General features: G+C 36.1%; 1 protein-coding gene across 1 annotated transcript in view; it reads left to right on the top strand.

The window, feature by feature from the left end:
- The first annotated feature begins 1,713 nt into the window (after nt 1–1,713).
- MTPN (myotrophin) overlaps nt 1,714–21,198 on the top strand; it is a 61,993-nt gene continuing 42,508 nt past the window's right edge. The window contains exon 1 of the mRNA XM_079932266.1: nt 1,714–2,096. Coding sequence (XP_079788392.1) covers nt 2,025–2,096 — 72 coding nt within the window. The 5' untranslated portion in view covers nt 1,714–2,024. The remainder of the gene's footprint in view (nt 2,097–21,198) is intronic.

The following is a 21,198-nucleotide window of genomic DNA, read 5'->3' as shown; positions in this document are numbered from 1 at the left end:
ATGCAGCCACTTTAAGGGGGACTGGCATTATTTTAGGATGTGGCCTTGAGCTGATAGGGCCTGTGTTCATGTTTATTCAAGTCTTTATAGACGAAGGTTGAGGCCTAGTCAAGAGGGCTCACAGAGGCCTGGATAGAGTTTGGTTTTAGTGACAAGGTGGTTGGTGGTGTCATTCAAAGAGAAGGCGTGGTCCAGGGGACAACTAGGTTTAGAATCTAGAAGAGACCAAATCCTATTTTGGACATGTTAAGTTTGAGACATTCAAATGGGTAAGAAGTTGAATATCAGAATGGATCACATAAGAGAAGTCTGGGCTAGAGACATAAACCAAGAGCTGTCAGCAGGATGTAACTCAAAGATCACACAGGTGGGAATTAGAAAAGAGATAGGAACTCCAGGATTTACCTAGCAAATTCATCCTTGAGATTTGTTCCCAGAAATGTTTCATCATTAGGTATGTGAAGTTGCATTTCTGTCAGAAAGTAAAATTAACAGAATAACAATCAAGGTAGCTATTAAATATTTGGAGATTTTTCTTTTGATTTGAATTCTATCTCTATTTGCTAGTTCTAAATCACAGGCATATATATATATATATATATATATATATATATATATGCGCTTATTGAACACTACTGTCATATCCCCTAAACAAATATGGAAAACTGAACAGGGCAGGGTTAAATAACTTGCTTGAGGTGACACAAAATTAACAAAGGTTGGGTCCTGTATTCAAAACTAAGCATTCTGGTTCCAGTCTGTGTTCTGAACCCCTATTCTATATGGCAAGCCTAGTAAAGTAGTTTATCATTTATCCGTTTAGTGGGTCATAAATAATGGACTATACATATATATATAATAGTTCCAATAAGCATTTTTATTGGCTTTCTTTATGTTCATGTGTGCACGCCTGGGTCATTAGGGTTGAGGCACAATTCATTTGGTGGCTGCGCCCCAGGGTATTACAGCCAAACTCTAGGAAGAGTAGAACCGGTTTCACTAGAACGGTCCTGAAGCTTCAAAGCATTAAAAACAAACGAACAAAAAAATTTAAAAAACACAAATTGTACCGGTCAGTTAAGTTTGCTCTGCCCTATGGCATCAAACTGAATTCCTAGTCTCTGGATATCATTTGCTGGTCGGGGAGATGAGTAGAGTTTTTCCCTCCACAGAACATTACACGTAGTATTGGCACACTGAATTCACATTGTTGTCATAAGTATGGAAGCGTTCCTTGAGGGCAAGAATTGGTTTATGCCATCTTTTTTCCTACAGCCTCTGTGCCTAGCAGAGTCTGACATGCAGTAGGAGCCTAAAGGATGCTTGACAGTAGAGGAAGGAAGGGAAGGAGCAAGGAAGCGAGGGAAGGAGAAAGAAAAGGAGAGGAGGAGGGAAAGGAAAGAGAAGGCAAGGAATTCAAATCAAAAATTCCTACTGCACACTAGGAAGGTGAGCAACATGCCCTCCAAGGCTGTGGGTTTCTCTTAAGTTTTTCCCGCTTATGGGGCGCAGAAACGTCCTGATCCCCTCTGGAATACCCTAAAACTCCCGCCACACACTTTCTGCCCTTCCTGACCTCCGACCCCCTTGTTTGGCCTCCCAGACCCGCCCACTCCTCCCCCAGCAATCTCCGCCAGCCGTCCCAGCCACTGCGCCTGCGCACGCGGGGCGCTCGGCCGCGGGCCGTCGGGGCGGGGTCCCGAGCGGGGCGTTCCGCCGACGGGAAGAGGAAGAGGAAGTTGGGGGAGGGCCCTAGCGGGGAGTGAACCGGAAGTGCAAGCGCTCCAGCTTCTCTTCGGCCAGGCGGAACCTTCTCAGCTGGGCCCGGTGGCCGCAAAAAACTTTCTTTCTCCCGCCCTAACGGTCGCCGCGGCCAACTGCCTCGCTCGCCTGCCAGCCTACCCCGCCTTCTCTTTGCTCCGGCTCCGCGCGGCCCTGTCTCCCGCTCGCCCGGCGGTATCCGCTTGCTGCTGCCACCGCCTCCTCGTTTTCTGCCTGGCTAGCCGGCCCGCCCCGCTGCAGTAATGTGCGACAAGGAGTTCATGTGGGCCCTGAAAAACGGAGACCTGGATGAGGTGAAAGACTATGTGGCCAAGGTACGTGGGGATGAGTGGAGTCGCGAGAGCACGGAGGTGGGATGGAGGGGAGGCTGAGGAAGCTGCTGGGAGCTGGGCTGGCGGGGGCGGGGGTGGGGGAGACCTCCCGGGTGGAGGCGGCACCTAGAGAGCCGGGAGGCAGGGAGCGTCCAAACTGAAAGATGGGTCCACACAACGCGGTCGCGTTCTGTGTCAGGTAACTGCCGTGGTGACACAGTCAGGCTCTTGCCTTCCCGACCTCTTGGGGGAGGGGAGAGTGGTGACCCGCTCTTTTAGAGTCACTTACGAGCCCTGATGACTTGAGTTCGGCCCTTTTCTACTCCAGAGTTACACTTAAATCTTTTTCTGGACGAGGTAATTCTCCATCTTGGACCTGCCCACTACTGAATGAAGTAACAAGTGATTAGGGTCAGAGGAACGTTTTCTTTAACTTTGGGCCTGTTATGAATTTAAAGTATTCATTGACCGTGAAAAAGAGTACCGAAAATAGCAGTAGTTAAAATTCTGAAACTTGGTATCACTTCACTGTGAAGTCGTTTAACTTTGGGTGTGGCCTTTTCCCTCTCCCCCGCTAAAACAAATAACTTCTTTGCTTCCAGTGGTAAGGTTGGCATTTAGCATCTGGGCGTCTTTAAGTTATCTGAGCAGTTTCCAAACAAGTGTGTGAACTTTGGTTACTCTGTCTTTCTCCTTGATTCCATCAGAAATGCTTATATGTGTAATAAATAGTAAGGCAGTTTAGTCACAGTACTCTTGGGGGTAGAATCATGATGAAGAAAGCTAACCTCAAACCTAAACCCAGATGTGAATCCACGTTGTGATCAAGTGGTAAACTTAAAATTTCCAAGCTGGCCTGCCTTTGGACCCTGAAATTGTGCATTGTGTAATTAGGAGAGAACTTACATGTGATTTTAATATGGTGATCTAAAAAGAAGTCTTTCAAAACAAAAGTATGACTTTATTACCTAAGCATGGAGCACATCTTGCTTCTAAAAAGTATAGCTTTATGACATGATCAGGGAGGGCATCCTGCTCACCTTCTAAAAGTGTAAGAAGCCAATCCAGATTTTAGTTCTTCAAAGGATATGACCACTGGTATGTTGCTATGTTTTTGCTTCAGAGTTCTGTTAGAAACAAGTAACCAGTAGCAGAGTTTCTTAAAACTTACAGGATTGTGCAAGGCAAGCTACTGATAGTTTTTACTCTGTTTAGTACCATTACAATTTAGACTTTTCGCATAGTCTGAAATCGGACTTTTTGGATGTTTCCCTTAAGATTAAAGGAAGGAAATTACTTGGAACACTTCAGTCCATGGTATAGTTCCAGTGGTGGGACACTGAAGTACTCTGGAAGTGAGTGGGCTTTTGTTTTTCTGTTAATGGTGGAACCTAGGTTATTTGATATTCTTGAGATATGAAAAGTTCTTAAGTACTGAGCTTGCAGCTATAAAAATAAGTTTATATAGTGTCTTCCTGTTATATTATTTAGTATCATCCTTGTGAGTCTTGTAAAGTAAGTCCTTTTATTAGTCCCATTTTACAGATAAGATTACTGAGATGCAGGGTACTTAAGAGAAAAAAAAAAAATCCAAAGTTATAGAGAGAACAAACGAAGGCAGAACTAAACTGCTGACTCCCAAACTTAGACTCCTTAACTTCTCCATGCAGTCTCTCACAATCTAAACTGTAATTGTGAAAATTTATGATATCAAGATTTCTAGCAGGACATTCCCAAGGTCCACATCCAGGCAGATTATGCATAGTTTTCAATCACACAAAAACATTTTTGTAAAAATATGTGCCAATACCAATGGATTAATTTATTTTCAGTTAGTTTTTAAATTAGGTCATTCTATTCAGTTTGATTTTGATTTTTTCCCTATTACTACCATACTGCTTACTGTCATTAACAAAAAAGATGTGCATGAGAGGGAAGGATAGACAGTCAAAGCAAAGTAAAAGAAAGTATTAAGAACTGGTTTATCCAAAAAGGTTTGACTCTAAAGTAATTCTATGAACAGACCATTGAGCTTTTTCCTTTCTTAGTTTTTCTTGGGTAACTTGAGTCTCTTCAAATATCTTTTGCTTTGTTAATGAAAAATAATAAAAAACAAAACAACCAAAAACTAGCACTCCATTTTTTTCTGACTGAGCTCCCTTATTGTGCCTTTTCACATTTCAGGTCCTCATAACATGGTTTTTTCTGCTCAGCCTCTATCTTCCTTGCTTATTCACTGATTTACCTTTTTCATCCACCAATTTTTGCACACATTATTATTCTCTAAGTTTATGTAATGTGCATTTATCTGAGTGTGTACAAAGAAAGTACGTAAAGAAACATTTGGACTTGTGTAGCTTTCCTTCTAAGGGGTGAGAATCTTTAAAAATACTCTTCTGAGTACTCCTGTGAATATCTCTCACATTGCTAACATTTAAGAATGGACCTGTGGGTGAAGCATTTTAGTATTTCCCTTTTTTAAAATTAATATTTTAAAAAACAATAATTGTATTTTTCTATCTGCTTCTGACTTCTATACAGAAATCTGGAGTATGGATAGGCATAAATTGTTGGTTTGGGGTAACTTCTTGAATTCTGAAAAATAAGTTCAGAGTTCCAAAACCATTGAAAATTGTTATGTTCCTAAATGGAAAAAGCAGCATATAAAGAAAAACTTAAGATTACTCCATATTAAATATTCATCTGTGTCATTAAAACAGTATCTGAAACAAATTGGTTTCTTGACTGACCAAAAGACCATATTTACTTAATTCATCCATTTTTCTTGGGCACCTTTCAGGCCCCCAGCACTTTGCTCAGCCTGGCATAATAGTGAAGAATTTGGACGCAATGCTCAGAAAACTCATATGTTTATATTAAGCAGACCTATGTGGAAAAGCGTTCATGGTTTTAAAGTAGCATGCAAAGTAAAATAACATCTCACTTTCGTAAGCAGTTTGTCCAATTGGAAAACAAGAGAAAGTAAGATATTCATGAGCAGTAATAGTAGATATTCACCCATTTTCAATCTGTATGATTCCTCTTGGTGCCTTATTTTTGCCTTCCATTTCTGCCTTTATGTTAATTTCTCCCATTGGAGTTAATTCGGCCCTCACTTGAGCTCCGGACTGCCTAATGGATAGCGCCATTCAGATAAATTCCAAATTGAGCTCACATTTTCTTCTCAAAAATTGTTTCTATTTCTCTTGTCCCCATTTTGACTAATGACATTATGACCCAATCATTTGCCCAAACTAGAAATTGGGGAATTTTCCCAAATTTCTGAGTGTTATCAGGACTCCCTTTCTCAGTCTCTCTCATCCATTCCTTACTCTACATTCTTATCATCACTACTTTAGATTAGTTGCTGCTGCTTAACCATCTGGACTGTATTTTCCTTGACTGTAGTTCCCCCCTCTTTCCTGATCAACTTGAACATCTCAGCTGGAGGGATCTCTCTCTAATACGAATCTGAGCATCTTATCTTTTTCAGCCAACCTTCTTCACTGCCCTTACACTTTTGTGATTCCCCATTATTTATTTTAAAAAAGGGCCAACTCCTCCTTGGTTTGGCGTACTAGATCGTGAAAATCTGGCCTATGCTTGCCTTTTTAAACTCTCTCTACACGCTCTCTGCTCCAGACCCTGCTAGGCTGTTTCTTACTTGTGTATCTTCACATGTGCTCTTTCATCTTCTTTGACCAAGTCAGCTCACCTCAGTCCCTAACTCCCAACCTGGTGAGCTATTTTTCCTCTTAGCTTAAATATCATCTCTTCCAGAGAAGCATTTTGACTTCAAATGGAGTGCTGCCTCTTTTACTGTTTCACTTATCAAATTGCTGTGATTTTGTTTATATGTCTGTCTTTAATTAAAGGCTGTGAGCCTCTGGAGGATAGATACTATATCCTTTTTCATCTTTGTGTCTCCAGTATAGTGCCAAGGAATTTCACACATTAAAAGCATATGTTCCAAGTAAGAAATTCTTTTTATTCTTAACTTCACTATAGTTTCAACATCTTGCATTAGTTATATAATAATAATTACCATTGACAGGATGACTTATATTGCCAGGTACTAGAAAGCATTCTGTAAGATTTTTACGTAAATTTTCATTTGCCTTTTACCACAGCCTTTCAATATAGGTAATAGTATTCCCATTTTGAAGATGAGGAAATTGAAGCTTAGAGAAGTTAAGTAATTTAACAAGGTCACAAAATAAGTAGCACAACTGGGATTTAAACCCAGAGCTGTCTGAATCTACAGCCCATATATTTTTCACCAGATCAGTCTGCCTTGAAATGGTTATCTGGCTTCTTAGCTCACAGTTGCTTAGCATGAGCACATTAAGAAAATGAGAAAGGGGCTTGCAGGAGGCAAGCACAAGTTATCTCTGTGAATAAGGAATAGTAAAAGGGGTACAGTTTTTTAAATTTTCAACTGTTTAATTGTAAAATTGTTACATTTGGAAATAATTAGCATGGAGACATCGCTATAAAGTTTAAGTCTTGTCAGGTGCTGTCTTTCTCAAAGTGTCTGTAAAGAAACTGATTAATTGATTGATTGATTGAAAGCTTGTGGAAACTTTTTTGTATGTGTCGTCATGCGTAATCTTATAATTTGTATTAATAATTACGATCCTGTACAGTACAGGAAAAGTTAAATTGTGTCTGTTTGCCTTAAGAAGAAACAAAAGTTAACTGAAGTATTGAGACTTCTATTCAGAATGGTTTAAATTAAACAAATGGCACTTTTTTCAAAAGATATGTTCTTAAAACTTTATATATTTGAGTACTGTGATGCCATGTACAGGTATAATTTCATTTATTTATCACATCAACCCCTGAACATAGTTAATATTGTTAACCCAGTTTTAGAGATTTTAGAGATGAAGAAATAGAGGCAAAGATTAAATAACTTGCCCAAGGTCATACAGCTCTTGAGTAATGAAGCTGAGATTTGAACTTAGTCTCTCTGGCTTCAAAGCTCCTTGCTATTTATGTCAGCATACCATTGACTTTCATTTCTCAATAATGCTAGGTAACTCAGGGAGTACTGTATTATTGAGTAAGTATTAAAAATAATCACAGCAGGATGGTAATTATCCATTGAGACTACTTAGAGGTGAGCTTTGTGATTAGTTTTGAGGATCCAACTCTCTTAGAGGTGAATGCTTGTGAGTTATATTGATAAGTAGTACCTTAGAATCTACAGTAGGTCTGATATATATACTCTCTTGTTTACATGTGCTTCTGTTTCACTTACTGTGAAATACTATACATCAGGCCTCTAACTTCCCTTTCTCTGTGGTTTCCTTTCCCTCTCCAGCCCCCAATCTAATTACACCTGCCTTTGACACTCTGGTATGTTTGAAAAGCAACAATTGTTCACCTGTGAGAGAAAATGATCTCTTGAACCTGAGAGAAAAGTATCAACTCTAATCTTTAGAAATTGCATGACTTATTGGGATCACTTTTCACTTTCCTAATAAAATAGGCAATTGAAAAGAGGTCCTGATTCACACTATCTTGCATGTATCAGTTTTATGCAGTTTCCTTTTTTGTTGTTTCTTTTTGTTTGTTTGCTTCTTTTTTAAATTATCAGTTTCTTTCTTATAAAAATTTGTCACTGTGTTATGCCCTTTCTGCAGCAGGGCTTGTGACCCAGTCAGAAAGCCAGTAGGTCAGCTTGTAGAAGAAGGTGCCCTCAGTAGATACAGAAAGTTTAGTATAGATACTTTTCTATTAGTCTTTTACTTTGAATTTAAAATAATGCAAGATCTTTTTAACATTGGAAGACAAGTTTTCACTCAGATGTCCATATGTAGTGTTTTGCTTTGAGATTTTAAACATTATCAAACTAGGGCAAACAATTTAAAGTGTAATATGTTAAAGCTGATTTAAATTTTAAAATGATATATGCTTATTATTTAAGAGATAAAGCTGTATTGATAGAATAAAGTGCAACAAAGGGTCCCATTGCCCATTATCCCTACCCAGGTGGTTTTTTAAATTTAAAATATAGATTTTATTAGGTATTTTTAAGACAGAGAAGTATTTAAAAAGGCAAAAATTGGCCCACAATTCTACTCTGTAGATAATTCCTATTAACTTTAAAAAGTGACATTAACTCGGGAACAGATTAGAAAATGCAAGACCTGTGGCTCTCTGCCCCAGTCCCTGTGAACAAAGTTAACCACACTTAACAGGTTCACATAATTAATTCCAGAGAAACATTGGAAAACCCGCTTACTCATCCATTTCCCCACTTAAAAATAATTCTATACACACTTCTGCACTTTGCTTTTTTTAATTCCTTAATAGTTTATTTTAGATTCTACATTGAAATTTATTCATCCCCCTGCCTTTTTAAATGGTGCATGCCTCCATTTTATGGATATACCATAATTTATTTAACTAATGCTCCATGATAAACATCTTTTTCCAGTGTATGTTATCATGATTACCTTTGTACATATGCTTGACAGCTTCTCAGGCTATATCTGGATGACCCTCCCGATGAATTTTATCAACTTAGACACACATCAGTAGCACTTGAGACTGATCATTCCCTAAGACATTGCATTTTTGCCATTTGAATAGGTGATTTGCATTTCTTTAATGAGGAAATCAAACATCAGAACTTTATTAGCATTTGTATTCATTTCAGATTTCTTGTTTATATCTTTTGTTCATTTTTCTAGTAGGTAATTGGTCTGTTTTTTATTGATTTGTATGAGCCCTTTATAAATTAAGGAAGTTAGTATTTTGGGTTTGTTTGTTTGTTTATTTATTTATGGCTGCGTTGGGTCTTCCTTGCTGCGTGTGGGCTTTCTCTAGTTGCGGAAAGCGGGGGGCTGCTCTTCATTGAGGTGTGCATGCTTCTCATTGCGGTGGTTTCTCTTGTTGCGGAGCACGGGCTCTAGGCGCACGGGCTTCAGTAGTTGCGGCATGTAGGCTCAGTAGTTGTGGCGCACAGGCTTAGTTGCTCCGCGGCATGTGGTATCTTCCCTGACCAGAGCTCAAATCTGTGTCCACTGCATTGGCAGGCAGATTCTTAACCACTGCACCACTGGGGAAGTCCAGGAAGTTAGTTTTTTTATCATATGTTTTGCAAATATTTTTTCCAGTTTGTCTCTTGGCTTCATTTTTTTGGTTGTTGTTTTACAACAGTCTTTACTTTTTATGTGGTTAAGTATATCCCTTTTTCCCCCTTTTGTGACTTGGATTTTGTGTCCTATTTAAAGAGACCTGTTTATTCTCCTCTATCAGATTATGAATAAATTTGGTCTTTCTTCCAGAACTTCTGTTTTTCATTTTTTTGCATTTTAGGCATTTGATCCTTCAGTTACTTATTTTGAAGTAAGACATGAAATAGGAATATAGTTTGTGTATTTTTTTAACAGTTTCTACATTTATTGTAATTCCTCTTTACCTACTAATCTGAACTATTTATCATAAAGAAAATTCCAATATGTGTTTGGATTTCTTGCTCTTTTTCTATCCATACTAAACTGTTTTAATGGTAGTTTCATAATATGTTTTAGTATGGGATAGAGCCACTTTCCCTCTTATATTCTCTTTAGAATTTTTGCAGGAGGGTTCCTATAAGGATTTTTCCTTTTTTCTATCATTTCAGGGAAACAAGGAGCATTTTTGGAACCTACCTCACATTTAACCCATATGACTTCATAAACATTAAACTTTTTTTTTTTTCTGGCTCGCTGGCATTATGTGAAGACATGATGCTTTAGATTTTAATTCGTTATGAAGTATCTTAAGATAGGAGGATATGGTACAGTACAGCAATATTCTGTGTCAAAGTATTTGAAACAATAAAGTTGTGCTTAGGTCATCAAATCACAGCTGAATTGATAATTAAGAATTACTTTATGGTACTACATCAAAAGCCACCTTGTAATGAGAAATATGGCTGAAAGTAATTTTTTTGCAACTTGATTTATTTTTTTAGTCCAGAAACCATTATAAGGGTGTAGAGGACCTGTGATTAATGAAAGCAGTGAGAGAAGAAACAAAAACATAAGCTGACCCAAGAAAATGAAGAGAAAAGAGTCACATTATATTAAAGTTCCACAGAACCATACAATAATTAATATGTATAAATGTAACCTTGAGCTTCAAGAAAAGTTAAAATTTGATCTACTTTTATCTAAACAGAGATGTGTATGATATATTTTGGAAAGATTTCTATTTGACCATATAAAGTAATGAATATTTTGATACTTGGGTCTAAATTCTTGGCCCTCTGAAAAATTTAGATATCAGAAAAAGGTAGATAATAAACATATTACCCATAGCATAATAAAAACCATAGTAGCAAATTCCCTGTCCTTAGGGAATTTGGAATTTTGTGATTGGTTTAACTATGATTGAATGTATTGGCTTTGCAATTAAATCCTCCAGCTGTGGCTCTCTTACTAACTGGATCACTTTGAATGAGTTAGCTAACTGCTCAGAACTTGAGTTTCCTCAATTGGGGAAAATGGGGATAATGATACCTACCTAATATATGTAAACTGTATACTATTTTCCCTGCCACATGGTGAGTGCCAATAAATGTTAACCATTGTGATTAATAATAATAACCAGAAATTTGTTTAGTAGCAAACCTACTTAAAGATCATCTAGTCCGTCTCCCTTATTTTGTAGATGAGGAAAAATCAGATGTTAAAGGACTTGACCCAGATTATACTGCTAATTAGGATTAGGAGTTTAATTCACTTTTCCTGACCTGAACAGGTGCCTTTTTCACTACGCTACAGTGTTTCCTAATGAAGTGCTTTATACTAGCTGTTACCTCTGTTGGAGTATTCTTTTTTTGCCCCACCCCATTTGCTTGGTAAATTTCTGGTTATTTTAAAGTTTTTGTTCTGCATAGCATTCCCTGACTGTAGTTAATCCCTCGTTTATGCCAACATGGTATCTAATATAGAGCTTTCTTATTATATTATGTTTTAGTGTAGTTTCTTAAACTTGAGAGCTATGGGCTCCTGACTTGACTGACAAGTCCCTGGACTTGAGTTTGAAAAACTGAGTGGCTTAAGAAACTCAAATCTTGCTCTGTGAAATATGTCTTTAAGTTTTGAATGTTGAAAAAGAGTTTTGTCTTAATGACTGGTTAAAAAAACAAAGGTGAATGTATAGGAGTATATCACTTGTTATTATTTAAGTATTTGAATAGGTATTTGAGCACACAGAGACTCCCCCTCAAAATATTTCTGCAAATCTTGATTTAAGATACAGTGTTTGTAGAGGGGGGGGTTGTTTTCTTGGGGGTGGGGCTTCCCAGCCTTTGAAGCCCCTTCCTGTGTTTGAGGAGTTCCCTGCTATATAGTATGAATCTTGGTGAAGTGCAAGCCCTGGCTCCCACTACACAAAAGCAAAAAAGGACAAATAAATTGTTTTCTCGTGCCCAAACTTTAGGAAATTGGCCCATAGCCCAAACATGACTAATTGGATGCTTGTATCTGGAGCCTGTGTGGGCACAGTAAAAGATGTAGTGGCAGCAATAAAGCATCCAGTTGCCAAAAGGAGAAGTAGTGACATCTCTTCTGTACTCAGGTGGCTCATGTCACAGATTTTGATTTTTATTTCTTGCCTTTAAGCCTTCTCGCTCAGTTCCTGCCCGTTTACTGAGTGCAGTTCTTCAAACTTCCCAGCAATTCTGAGAACTACTTTTAATGCCTGTTTAATGCATTACATTTCTGTTGATCAGTATGAATTGGTTTCTGTTGCTTGCAGTTAAGAACCCCATATTAATTTTTACCTGCCTGTCCCCTGTTGAGCTATGAATTTTTTAGAAGGTATCTTTGTATTCCCAATCTTTATCACATTGTCTTTTATCCACCTATATAGTTTAGTTAAATTTGCGTTGAAGCCATATCTCTAGGAATTAACCCTTCCTTGCTTTGTTGTTTTCAAAGTTGTTTTACCACATACCTCTTTAAAACAGATGTTCTTAGTGTAAATGATATTCCTGCATTTCCTCACTTAAAAATAGCTCAGTTTTCAAACTTGGTTCACTTTTTCCTCACTACTGTAATAGTTGTGAAATACAGTAATAGTGATAGCAGTTGTATAAATATAACACAAACTTCCACTTGTAACCTCTCGTGGCCATCATTTTAGAATTTCAGTTAAGAATTTTTAAATTCTTAATTTCATTGCAGCAGTATTTACAGTAGCCAAGATATGGAAGCAACCTAAATGTCCATCAGTAGATGAATGGATAAAGATGTGGTGTATATATATACAGTGGAATATTACTCAGCCATAAAAAAGAATGAAATCTTGTCATTTGCTACGTGGGTGGGCATCAAGGGTATTATGATAAATGAAATAAGTCAGAGAAAGACAAATACTATATGATTTTCATGTATATGTGGAATCTAAAAACCAAAATAAGTGAACAAACATAACAAAACAGAAATGGATGCATAGATATAGAGAATGAACAGGTGGTTGCCAGAGGAAGGAGAATGGGAGGAGTGAGTGAAATAGGACATTAAGAGTTATAAACTTCCAGTTACAAAATAAATGAGTCACAGGAAAGAAAGGTACAGTGTGGGGAATATAGTTAATAATATTTTAATAACTTTGTATGGTGACAGATGGTAACTATTATGATGATCATTTTGAAATGTATAGAAATATCAAATCACTATGATGTGTACCTGGAACTAACATAGTGTTGTAGGTCGTTTATACTTCAGTTTAAAAAAAATAAGATTACATATATGAAAAGTGCTTTGAATAAAGACGTGAAAATACTGTTACTGAGGAAAATACTAAAATCTATAAATGTCTTAAATGTAAATGTTTCCATTTTATTTACTATATATATTAATAATTGCCTTAAATTGTCATTTAATCCCAATATAACTTAAGTTGTTAAAAAAAATAAAAAAGAGGATTTCCCTGGTGGTGCAGTAGTTAAGAATCCACCTGCCAACGCAGGGGACATGGGTTTGATCCCTGGTCCAGGAAGATCCCACATGCCGCAGAGCAACTAAGCCTGTGTGCCACAACTACTGAGCCTGCGCTCTAGAGCCTGCAAGCCACAGCTACTGAGCCTGTGTGCCACAACTACTGAAGCCCGCGTGCCTAGAGCCCGTGCTTCACAACAGGAGAAGCCACCACAATGAGAAGCCCATGCCCTGCAACGAAGAGGAGCCCCCGCTCGCCGCAACTAGAGAAGCCCGCGCACAGCAATGAAGACCCAATGCAGCCAAAAATAAATTTAAAAAAACCCTCAGCTTTCTCATCTGAAAATAGGGATTACAATAAGTACCCAATTCACGTTTTAGCCATAAATTTTATGCAAAAATTTTACCCAATTTTTAAAAGAGATAATTAATGTAAAATTTAACAAAGCAGTGCCTAAGATATTGTAACTGTGTAGTAAATATTTGCTATTTGTGTTGTTTTTATTTAGACCCTTTCCTAAGAGGAGGCTTAGAGACATCAAGGCTCTCTTACAGCCTGGACTTTGTAAGCCATACAGTCTCTATCACAACTGTTCATCTCTGCTGCTGTTAAAAAGCAGCCATAGATGTTATGTAAACAAATGAGCATGTCTGTGTTCCAGTAAAACTTTATTTACAAAAATAGGCAGCAGACGAGGTTTGGCCCCACTGGTCATAGTTTACTCACTCCTGCATAACATTGAAGTTACAAAAACCAGGTTGTCCGATAAACTAAATTTCATTTCTTTCCCCTTGAGTTTTTGAAATCTAAAATAATTAAAATATATGATCAAATATAAAACTTATTTTCGGGATCAGCCTTTCCAAAAATATGATCTTTATGGTTTAAAGGTATTGAACTGTAAGGAAAAGCAAGGCATGGAAAGCCATGTACAGATAGGGGGAAGAGAGAAGAGAGGCTGAATGAAATTCTTTAAAAGAAAAAGTATAGTGTTTCTACAGTAAATGTGAACCTTTAGGCAAGAGGCCTAAAATTATTCTGAAAATTAGGAATCATTACTTATAAACATGCAAAGAGAAACTAGATCTTTAAACTGTGAAAGGGAATTTTACAAAATCTTCTCAGCTATCAAAGGTCATCCATCACCAAAAACGTGCCAGAATTCTTCTCTTTCCGGCCCTAGTGCCAGTCGCGTGACCTGGCTTGATTTCCAACTCTAGGAGTGAAAGAGAAGGCTAGTTAGCACAGTTCTCACTGGTTCATTCACAGTTCATTCATCAAATATCATTTGAGACCTACAGTGCTGGCCAGTGTATTCAATAACTCTTCTGAGGATGAGTTTTCTTTGGTAGGTTCAGATAAAAGGGTGTAGAGGACAAACAACAAATAAGATAGATAGTTGTATGGGTTCTCAATAAATTATTTCCCTATTTAATACGTGACATATGAAAAGAACTTAGAAAGCAACTATACAAACGTGTTAAGAAAACATACAACTGTATAAAAAGAATAGATTGCTGTAAGAGCCAAGGAATCATATTTGGTTGCAATATAGAGGAGAATGAATGCTATAGAACATCACATTCAAAATGGAAGATAACGAGAACAGAATGCCTTCCCTTTGAGTACTCACTCTATGCCAGGTATGGTTCCACGTAATAAATATACATACAGATATGTATGAAATTTAATCCTCACATCTACCCAGGTAGGCCTTATCTCCATTTTATAATTAGGGAAATGGAAATTAAGTAACTTGCCTGCAATCCTACAACTAATGAGTGGAAGGATTGGATTTGATCTGATTCGTTCTAGAAGAGTATTCTTTCCACATCATTTGTAATGAAATGTTTCAGAACTACATGTGAAATACTAGATGGAAAAAAAAATCAAGATTAAGTATTACAGTAGGTAAAACATTGAGATCAAACCAGCAGAAGATAGGGAAGAACATACAAGTTTGAACTGATAAATAGAAATACAAGTTTTCAGAAAAAAGACCCCAGATTGGAAATAGACAGTCCCTATACTTCTATTCAAAATTAATAAACCCAAATGAAGAGCAAGATACATCCTGGCTAAAATGATTAACTATGAAATTTTTTTTTTTTTAGTCTGTAAGCTTCTGGGCAAAATAATAACATTAATTTCCAAGGGGTTAAAAAAAAATCATCTTACCTTTAGATTATTTTCTGTGATGGTACTGGAAAACAGTGAAATAAGCAGTTCTGTCAGGAATAAAAGATATGAATATATTTAAGTTGTCATTCATGTATGATGGTGACAAAAAACAATCTTAAGAAAATATATAACCCCCTTCCCACTCAGCAGATTTCTACAGAGATCATGCCTGAAATTTTAGGGACTGAATTTTTCTTTCTCTTCCCTTCTCTCTTGCCCTGTCCTTTCCTCCCTTTCTCCCTCTCTCTCCTTATCATGGGATTATTTACAGATACAGCCTTTAAGAATATAAACCATTGGAACAGAGTACAAGGGATTTCCCAGGCTACATAATATTTTTAGGAATTTATTCCAATTATGGAGCCATGAATTAGTTTCTTGAAAATGAAGCTACTTTTTGATCATATTAATCTTTTTCCACATTGAGATACTGCTATAATGTTTTGGATGGATTTTCTTAATTTTGGTAGTCTTTCTTCATATAGAAATATATATTTTGTTAAATTAAAATTGTAATTTTATACCATCAGTAAAAATTTTAATACTTCACTATTTTCAATTAGAAAATGTCTAATTGCTTTTAAACCTTTCAAAGAAGAAAAGTGTGCTTTTAATAAGTAAATCAACTATATAAAACTAATTTAAATGCCCGAAGTAGTCATTTTGAAAGAAAAAAAAAACTTGAAAGTTCTAGATAGATGTATAGATGGTATATATGGTAACATACCATAAGATTTGGGACCTTAATTATTGCAGGCTTCCATTTTAAAACGTTTTTTTGTTAGTAAGAAAGAAAGATGCTTAACACTTTTATGGATTAAAAATACTTATAAAGACTTACACATTTGCACTTAACATGTTTTCTGGTGCACATTTTATTTCTTTGCTTTCTGTTCTGTGTGATGCTGCTAATAAGTAAATTAATGAAAATGAACCTATAATTTGAATACATACTTTCAGAACCTTGAATAGTCCTAGGTTAAGAGTCCCAGAGACAGAGATACATAATTATTTGTAAAATGGTGTTAAAAACACAGGACTTCGTTTTATTTTGTAGTTCTCATCCTTAAACAAGGTATATGTGTTTTGTTTGTTTTTTACTGCAAACAGCTTTTTTCTTTTTGGCCAGATTCTCAGCCATCACAACCATTGAAGTGTGTCAAAATTACTACCACTCATAGTAATTTTGTCAGTGAAAATAACCCTCAATTGGGAACATATCTGAGGTGACTTATCTGTTGGATATTAGAAGGTGATCACTTTGGTCAGGATCAGCCTAGTATGGATTTTTAACTAGTAATAAGAAACTATTGTTTAAAACATTTAAAGTGCTTTATGAAGCTGTATCTTCATATATTACATTTATTAAAGAGATGCTCATTAAATGATTATTTGTTATGGGTATCATTGTTCATTACTTTGAAATGAGTTCATATTTATAACATTGAGAGTTCGATGCATTTGGTGTGACAGAACTTTACTGTTAACTTTGTAGAAACTATGTGGACTAAGAGCAAGCTGATTTTATTTTATACTCTTAGACTTTCTACCTTTCTGTTGTGCCATCTATCTATATTCTGTATCGTAAAGTTTCATATAATATTATCTGCAACTCTGGTACTGGTATTTATAACTCTGGTACTGGTTTTACCCACTAATGTCACCAGTGCAGTAACATATGATTTTTCTTGGCAAAGTAATATCCTAAGGTAAGGACTTTTAACCTTGAGTGGCAGAGGAGGGAGGAGGACAGAGGGAGGGTCATAGGAAAGGAAGGTCCATAGCATTCATCCAGTTCCCAAAAGGATCTGTCATCATAAAAATACTGAAAAAGAAAAACAAAACAAAAAAAACCTAAACACCCGAGTCTTACAGTCTTTGAATTCTAAGTGGGGACAGGTAATACTTAGCTGTAACTGAATTACTAGGGACATTGACTCAACTGTATAGAATTTGTTAAATTTAATAGTTTTGCTACATTCTACAATCAGTCAGGTGTCCAGTATTAATTTACGTGCTGCACTACAAAATGGTCACACGTATGCTAATTTAATCTACTCTTTGCTAAGTAGCTTTTGAGGACACTGGTTTCTTGTGACAGTAGAGTATGTACTTATGCCTTAGAGCTCAGTTGCAGCAACGTGTACGTATCTTAAAGATCAAAGGAAGAGAATTAGTCGTTTCTTTTCACCTGAAGAAAAGCCTAAAAAAGTAGGAGAAGGCTAAAATAGTAGTTCTCTGCAGGAGCCAGATAACCATTTCATTTAGAAATATTTTAAAGAACACTATCCCATCCGAATGTTTATTATTCAAATGAACCTCATCTTGTGTAGTAGAGGCCTATAAGAAGTACTGGATCTATAGTAACTATCTCCACCAAACTATACTTTTGAGATGCATTTTAAAAATGTTGCTATTAAGGATAGGAAATCTGAAACTATTAAAAATTTGTTTTTATTCCATATTAAAGCCATGTAGGAGAGTGGGGAAGGCAAAGATTGAGAAAAACTAGGGGAAATCTAGTGAAAGGAAGAGTTAGACATCTAAAAATATAGAAATACTAAGTAAACTAGACTGTTCTGATTTACTCTGTATTTGGATTGTGGGTGTTAGAGATAGAACACTTCCTATCATAAAGCCCCTTGAAATTTCTTTACTGGTGTACCTAACCTATTACCCTTTGTTTGCCTTAAACTTCTAGTAGCTGCACTTGCAATGAAGTAGTAACAGCAGCCTACCAGAAGAAAATTTGCTCTCTGGACCATATAAGTGATTAGACTAGTAATATCCCTAGAACACGGATAAAGCAAACCAGAGACCTAATTTTTTTTTTTCTTTTCTATTGAAGTATAGTTGATTTACAATGTTGTTTTAGTTTCAGGTGTACAGCAAAGTGATTCGGTTTATATATATATATATATATATATATATATATATATATAATTTTTTTCAATTCTTTTCCATTATAGGTTATTATAAGATATTGAATATAGTTCCTTGTGCTATACAGTATAATCCTTGTTGTTTATTTTATATATGGTAGTGTGAATATGTTAATCCCATACTCCTAATTTATCCCTAACCCCCCTTCCCCTTTGGTAACCATAAGTTTGTTTTCTATGACTAGAGTCCTAATTTTTGCACTGTGCTATGAAATAACAATAATCACAATATCCCAGTGGCCACTGTTTAATGTGAGGTTGTTTACTGAGTGCTTGGTCTATATTTTTTTGTTTAATTGTCAGAAAATTTTGTTTTAAAAAAGACCATAAAAGACTTTTTGCAGATGAGGTAAATGAGACTTGAAGAAATTCAAGTAACTTGCCCAGGGTAACCAAGCTAGTAAATGGCAGAGCCAGAATTTATTTCTGGATCTGTTAGATTCCAGAGAGCACTCTTGTTCCATTACAGGAACATGAGTATTATTATTTTTTTAATTAAGGAGGGAGAGGAAGAATGGAGTTTGAAGTTTTGTTTGACTTAGCACAAACTGTTGTCAAAAGAGAAACTTTTAGAACCACAGTGACCATAATCCAGCTCTTGCTGAGCAGGTTACAGGCCATTACTTGACCTGATGAACTTTGCCTGTTTTGTTCACTTCTGTATTTCTACCACTTAGAATAATGTATAGCTCATAGTGGGAGCTCATAAATATTTGTTGAATGAATGAAGGAATGACTAAATAAATGACTAGTGAATGAAAAACTCTTTAAAGCTTCAAGGTCTTATGAAAGATCTACAGCTGTGTATACCAGGGTAAGAGGAGTTTATGTAGAAAGAGCTTGCAGCTATTCTCTATCCAGAAGGCAAAATCAAGATCAGATTAAGGAATATCGGGTCAAGGTGAAAGTCATTGGTAAAATTTAGAGTCTAAATGACAGGAAAAGAAGAGCATCCAAAGTCTGAATAGGAAAGAGGGCATTAGCAGAGTCCAAGTGAACCAATTCACCTCCTTCTTGACGTTAGCAAACTGGCAGATAGGGTGTCTGAATCGGGAGGGGCGGGGGGAGTAACATCCTTATAGGATTTAACTCTTGCCACCCAGTGCATTAGGGGGGTTCTGTGTTCTTTGATACTTTTAACTACTTCTAAGGTGTAAGTAAGACGAATGAGGAGATCAAATAAAAAAGATGCCAGGCCGCTTTGACTTAATCATGTAAAAAAGTGGTTCAGCATTTCAAGCTTCATAATTAAATAATAATTTAAGTCCTTGTAAGACTTCTTTACCTTTGGCACAGAATGTTGCTCATTGTTTTCCCCTAATTTGTTATTCAAGAGGGAACAGTCAAATTGCTACACAAGATCACCAAAGCCAGGTATTAGTTTGCCAGTTTTGTTTAAAATGAAAAGTGAATTGAGCAAGTACTTTGGCTCCTAGACTTTGATTCAAAATATTAAGACTTTTTTTTTTAATTAGCTTGGAGATTTTCTGCAGTTAGTGCTGTAATTGCTGTATATTGTTCTTAATTCTTTTCTTCTGTTCTGAATGTTCATTTTTATAAGGATATATATAATTTGAACAGTGTCAGGTTTGGGAACAATTATTCTAAAGGAAATATTGATGGATATATATTATATATGTATGCATATATATATATTTATAAATATATATAAATATTGGGTTTCTCAAGCATTAGGAACTCTAATGAACTCTTATTAACACTGATTTTTACAAAACTAGAAGGATAGATCTTTCAAGTCAGATGTTCTGAGGTTAATTTTCTTAGGAAGCAAGATGCATTGAATGGTGTTTCTATACAGACTTTTTTATGGACTTCTAAATTTGTAAAGATTGTCATTACCTTTCAGCTTATATGAAAAGTTATCACAATTAGTGTACTTAAAATTTTTGTTGTTGTTTCAGGACTTAAGCAGAATTATAAATGTTTTCAAAATCTAATGTGAAGTAAAAGAATTGTGGCAGACTTTAAAAATCCATACTTTTAATTTAACCATCTCACAAAAGCTCACTTGGTTTTGCACAGTTTTGGTTCTGTCTATAAGTAATATTCTTTAATATAATTAACATTTTTACCTTATTTTCAAAATAGTCTAATTCTAGTATTGCGTTCCTCTTTACTCCATCAGTAATTTAGGACATTAAGTGTTGGTTTGGTTGTGTGTGTGTGTTTGTGTGTTGTTTTGTGTGTTATTTTTGTTGTTTCCTTGGTGTTTTTGTTCTGTTTTGTGTTTGTGCTAAAGCCTTTGGTACTAATTTTTAGTTTTATTGCATTGGGATTAGAGAATGGGTTCTGTAAGCTCCTAAACTTGGGAATGTATTGAGGTTTTCTTCGGTCTATTATAAATGAGTTTTGTTAATAGTCAGTGGAAATAGAATTGTAGTTTCCATAGAGTTGAGAGTTTGGTATATATTAATTCAATCTCATTAATTATTAATCAAGCCTGGCTATATTCTTAACTGCCAAAGACTGAGATTATTATGATAGTCCCTCACTCCAATGCTGTTTTTTTAATGTATACTTCATTTTGCTGATTCTTTCTTCTTCTTTCCTCAGCAATGGTTATAGGAGATTGATAGACCTTTTTTTTTGAAGTATAGTTGCTGTAAATGTTATATAAGTTACAGATGTACAATATAGTGAGTCACAATTTTAAAGGTTATACCCTATAGTTATTATAAAATATTGGCTAGGGCTTCCCTGGTGGCGCAGTGGTTGAGAGTCCGCCTGCCGATGCAGGGGACGCGGGTTCGTGCCCTGGTCCGGGAAGATCCCACATGCCGTGGAGCCTGCGCGTCCGGAGCCTGTGCTCTGAAACTGGAGAGGCCACAACAATGAGAGGCCCATGTACAGAAAAATAAATTAATTAATTAAAAAAATATATATTGGCTATATTCCCCATGTTGTACAGTTATCCTTGTAGCTTATTTTATTTTTTTATTTTATATTTTTTGTAGCTTATTTTATACATAATAGTTTGTATCTCTTAATTCCCTACCCCTGTATTGCCCCTCCCCCCT

Source organism: Stenella coeruleoalba (genome assembly GCF_951394435.1).
Source record: "Stenella coeruleoalba genome assembly, chromosome: 9".
In the NCBI taxonomy this organism is placed as follows: domain Eukaryota; kingdom Metazoa; phylum Chordata; class Mammalia; order Artiodactyla; family Delphinidae; genus Stenella; species Stenella coeruleoalba.
This window is presented reverse-complemented; position numbering and strand designations above follow the sequence as displayed.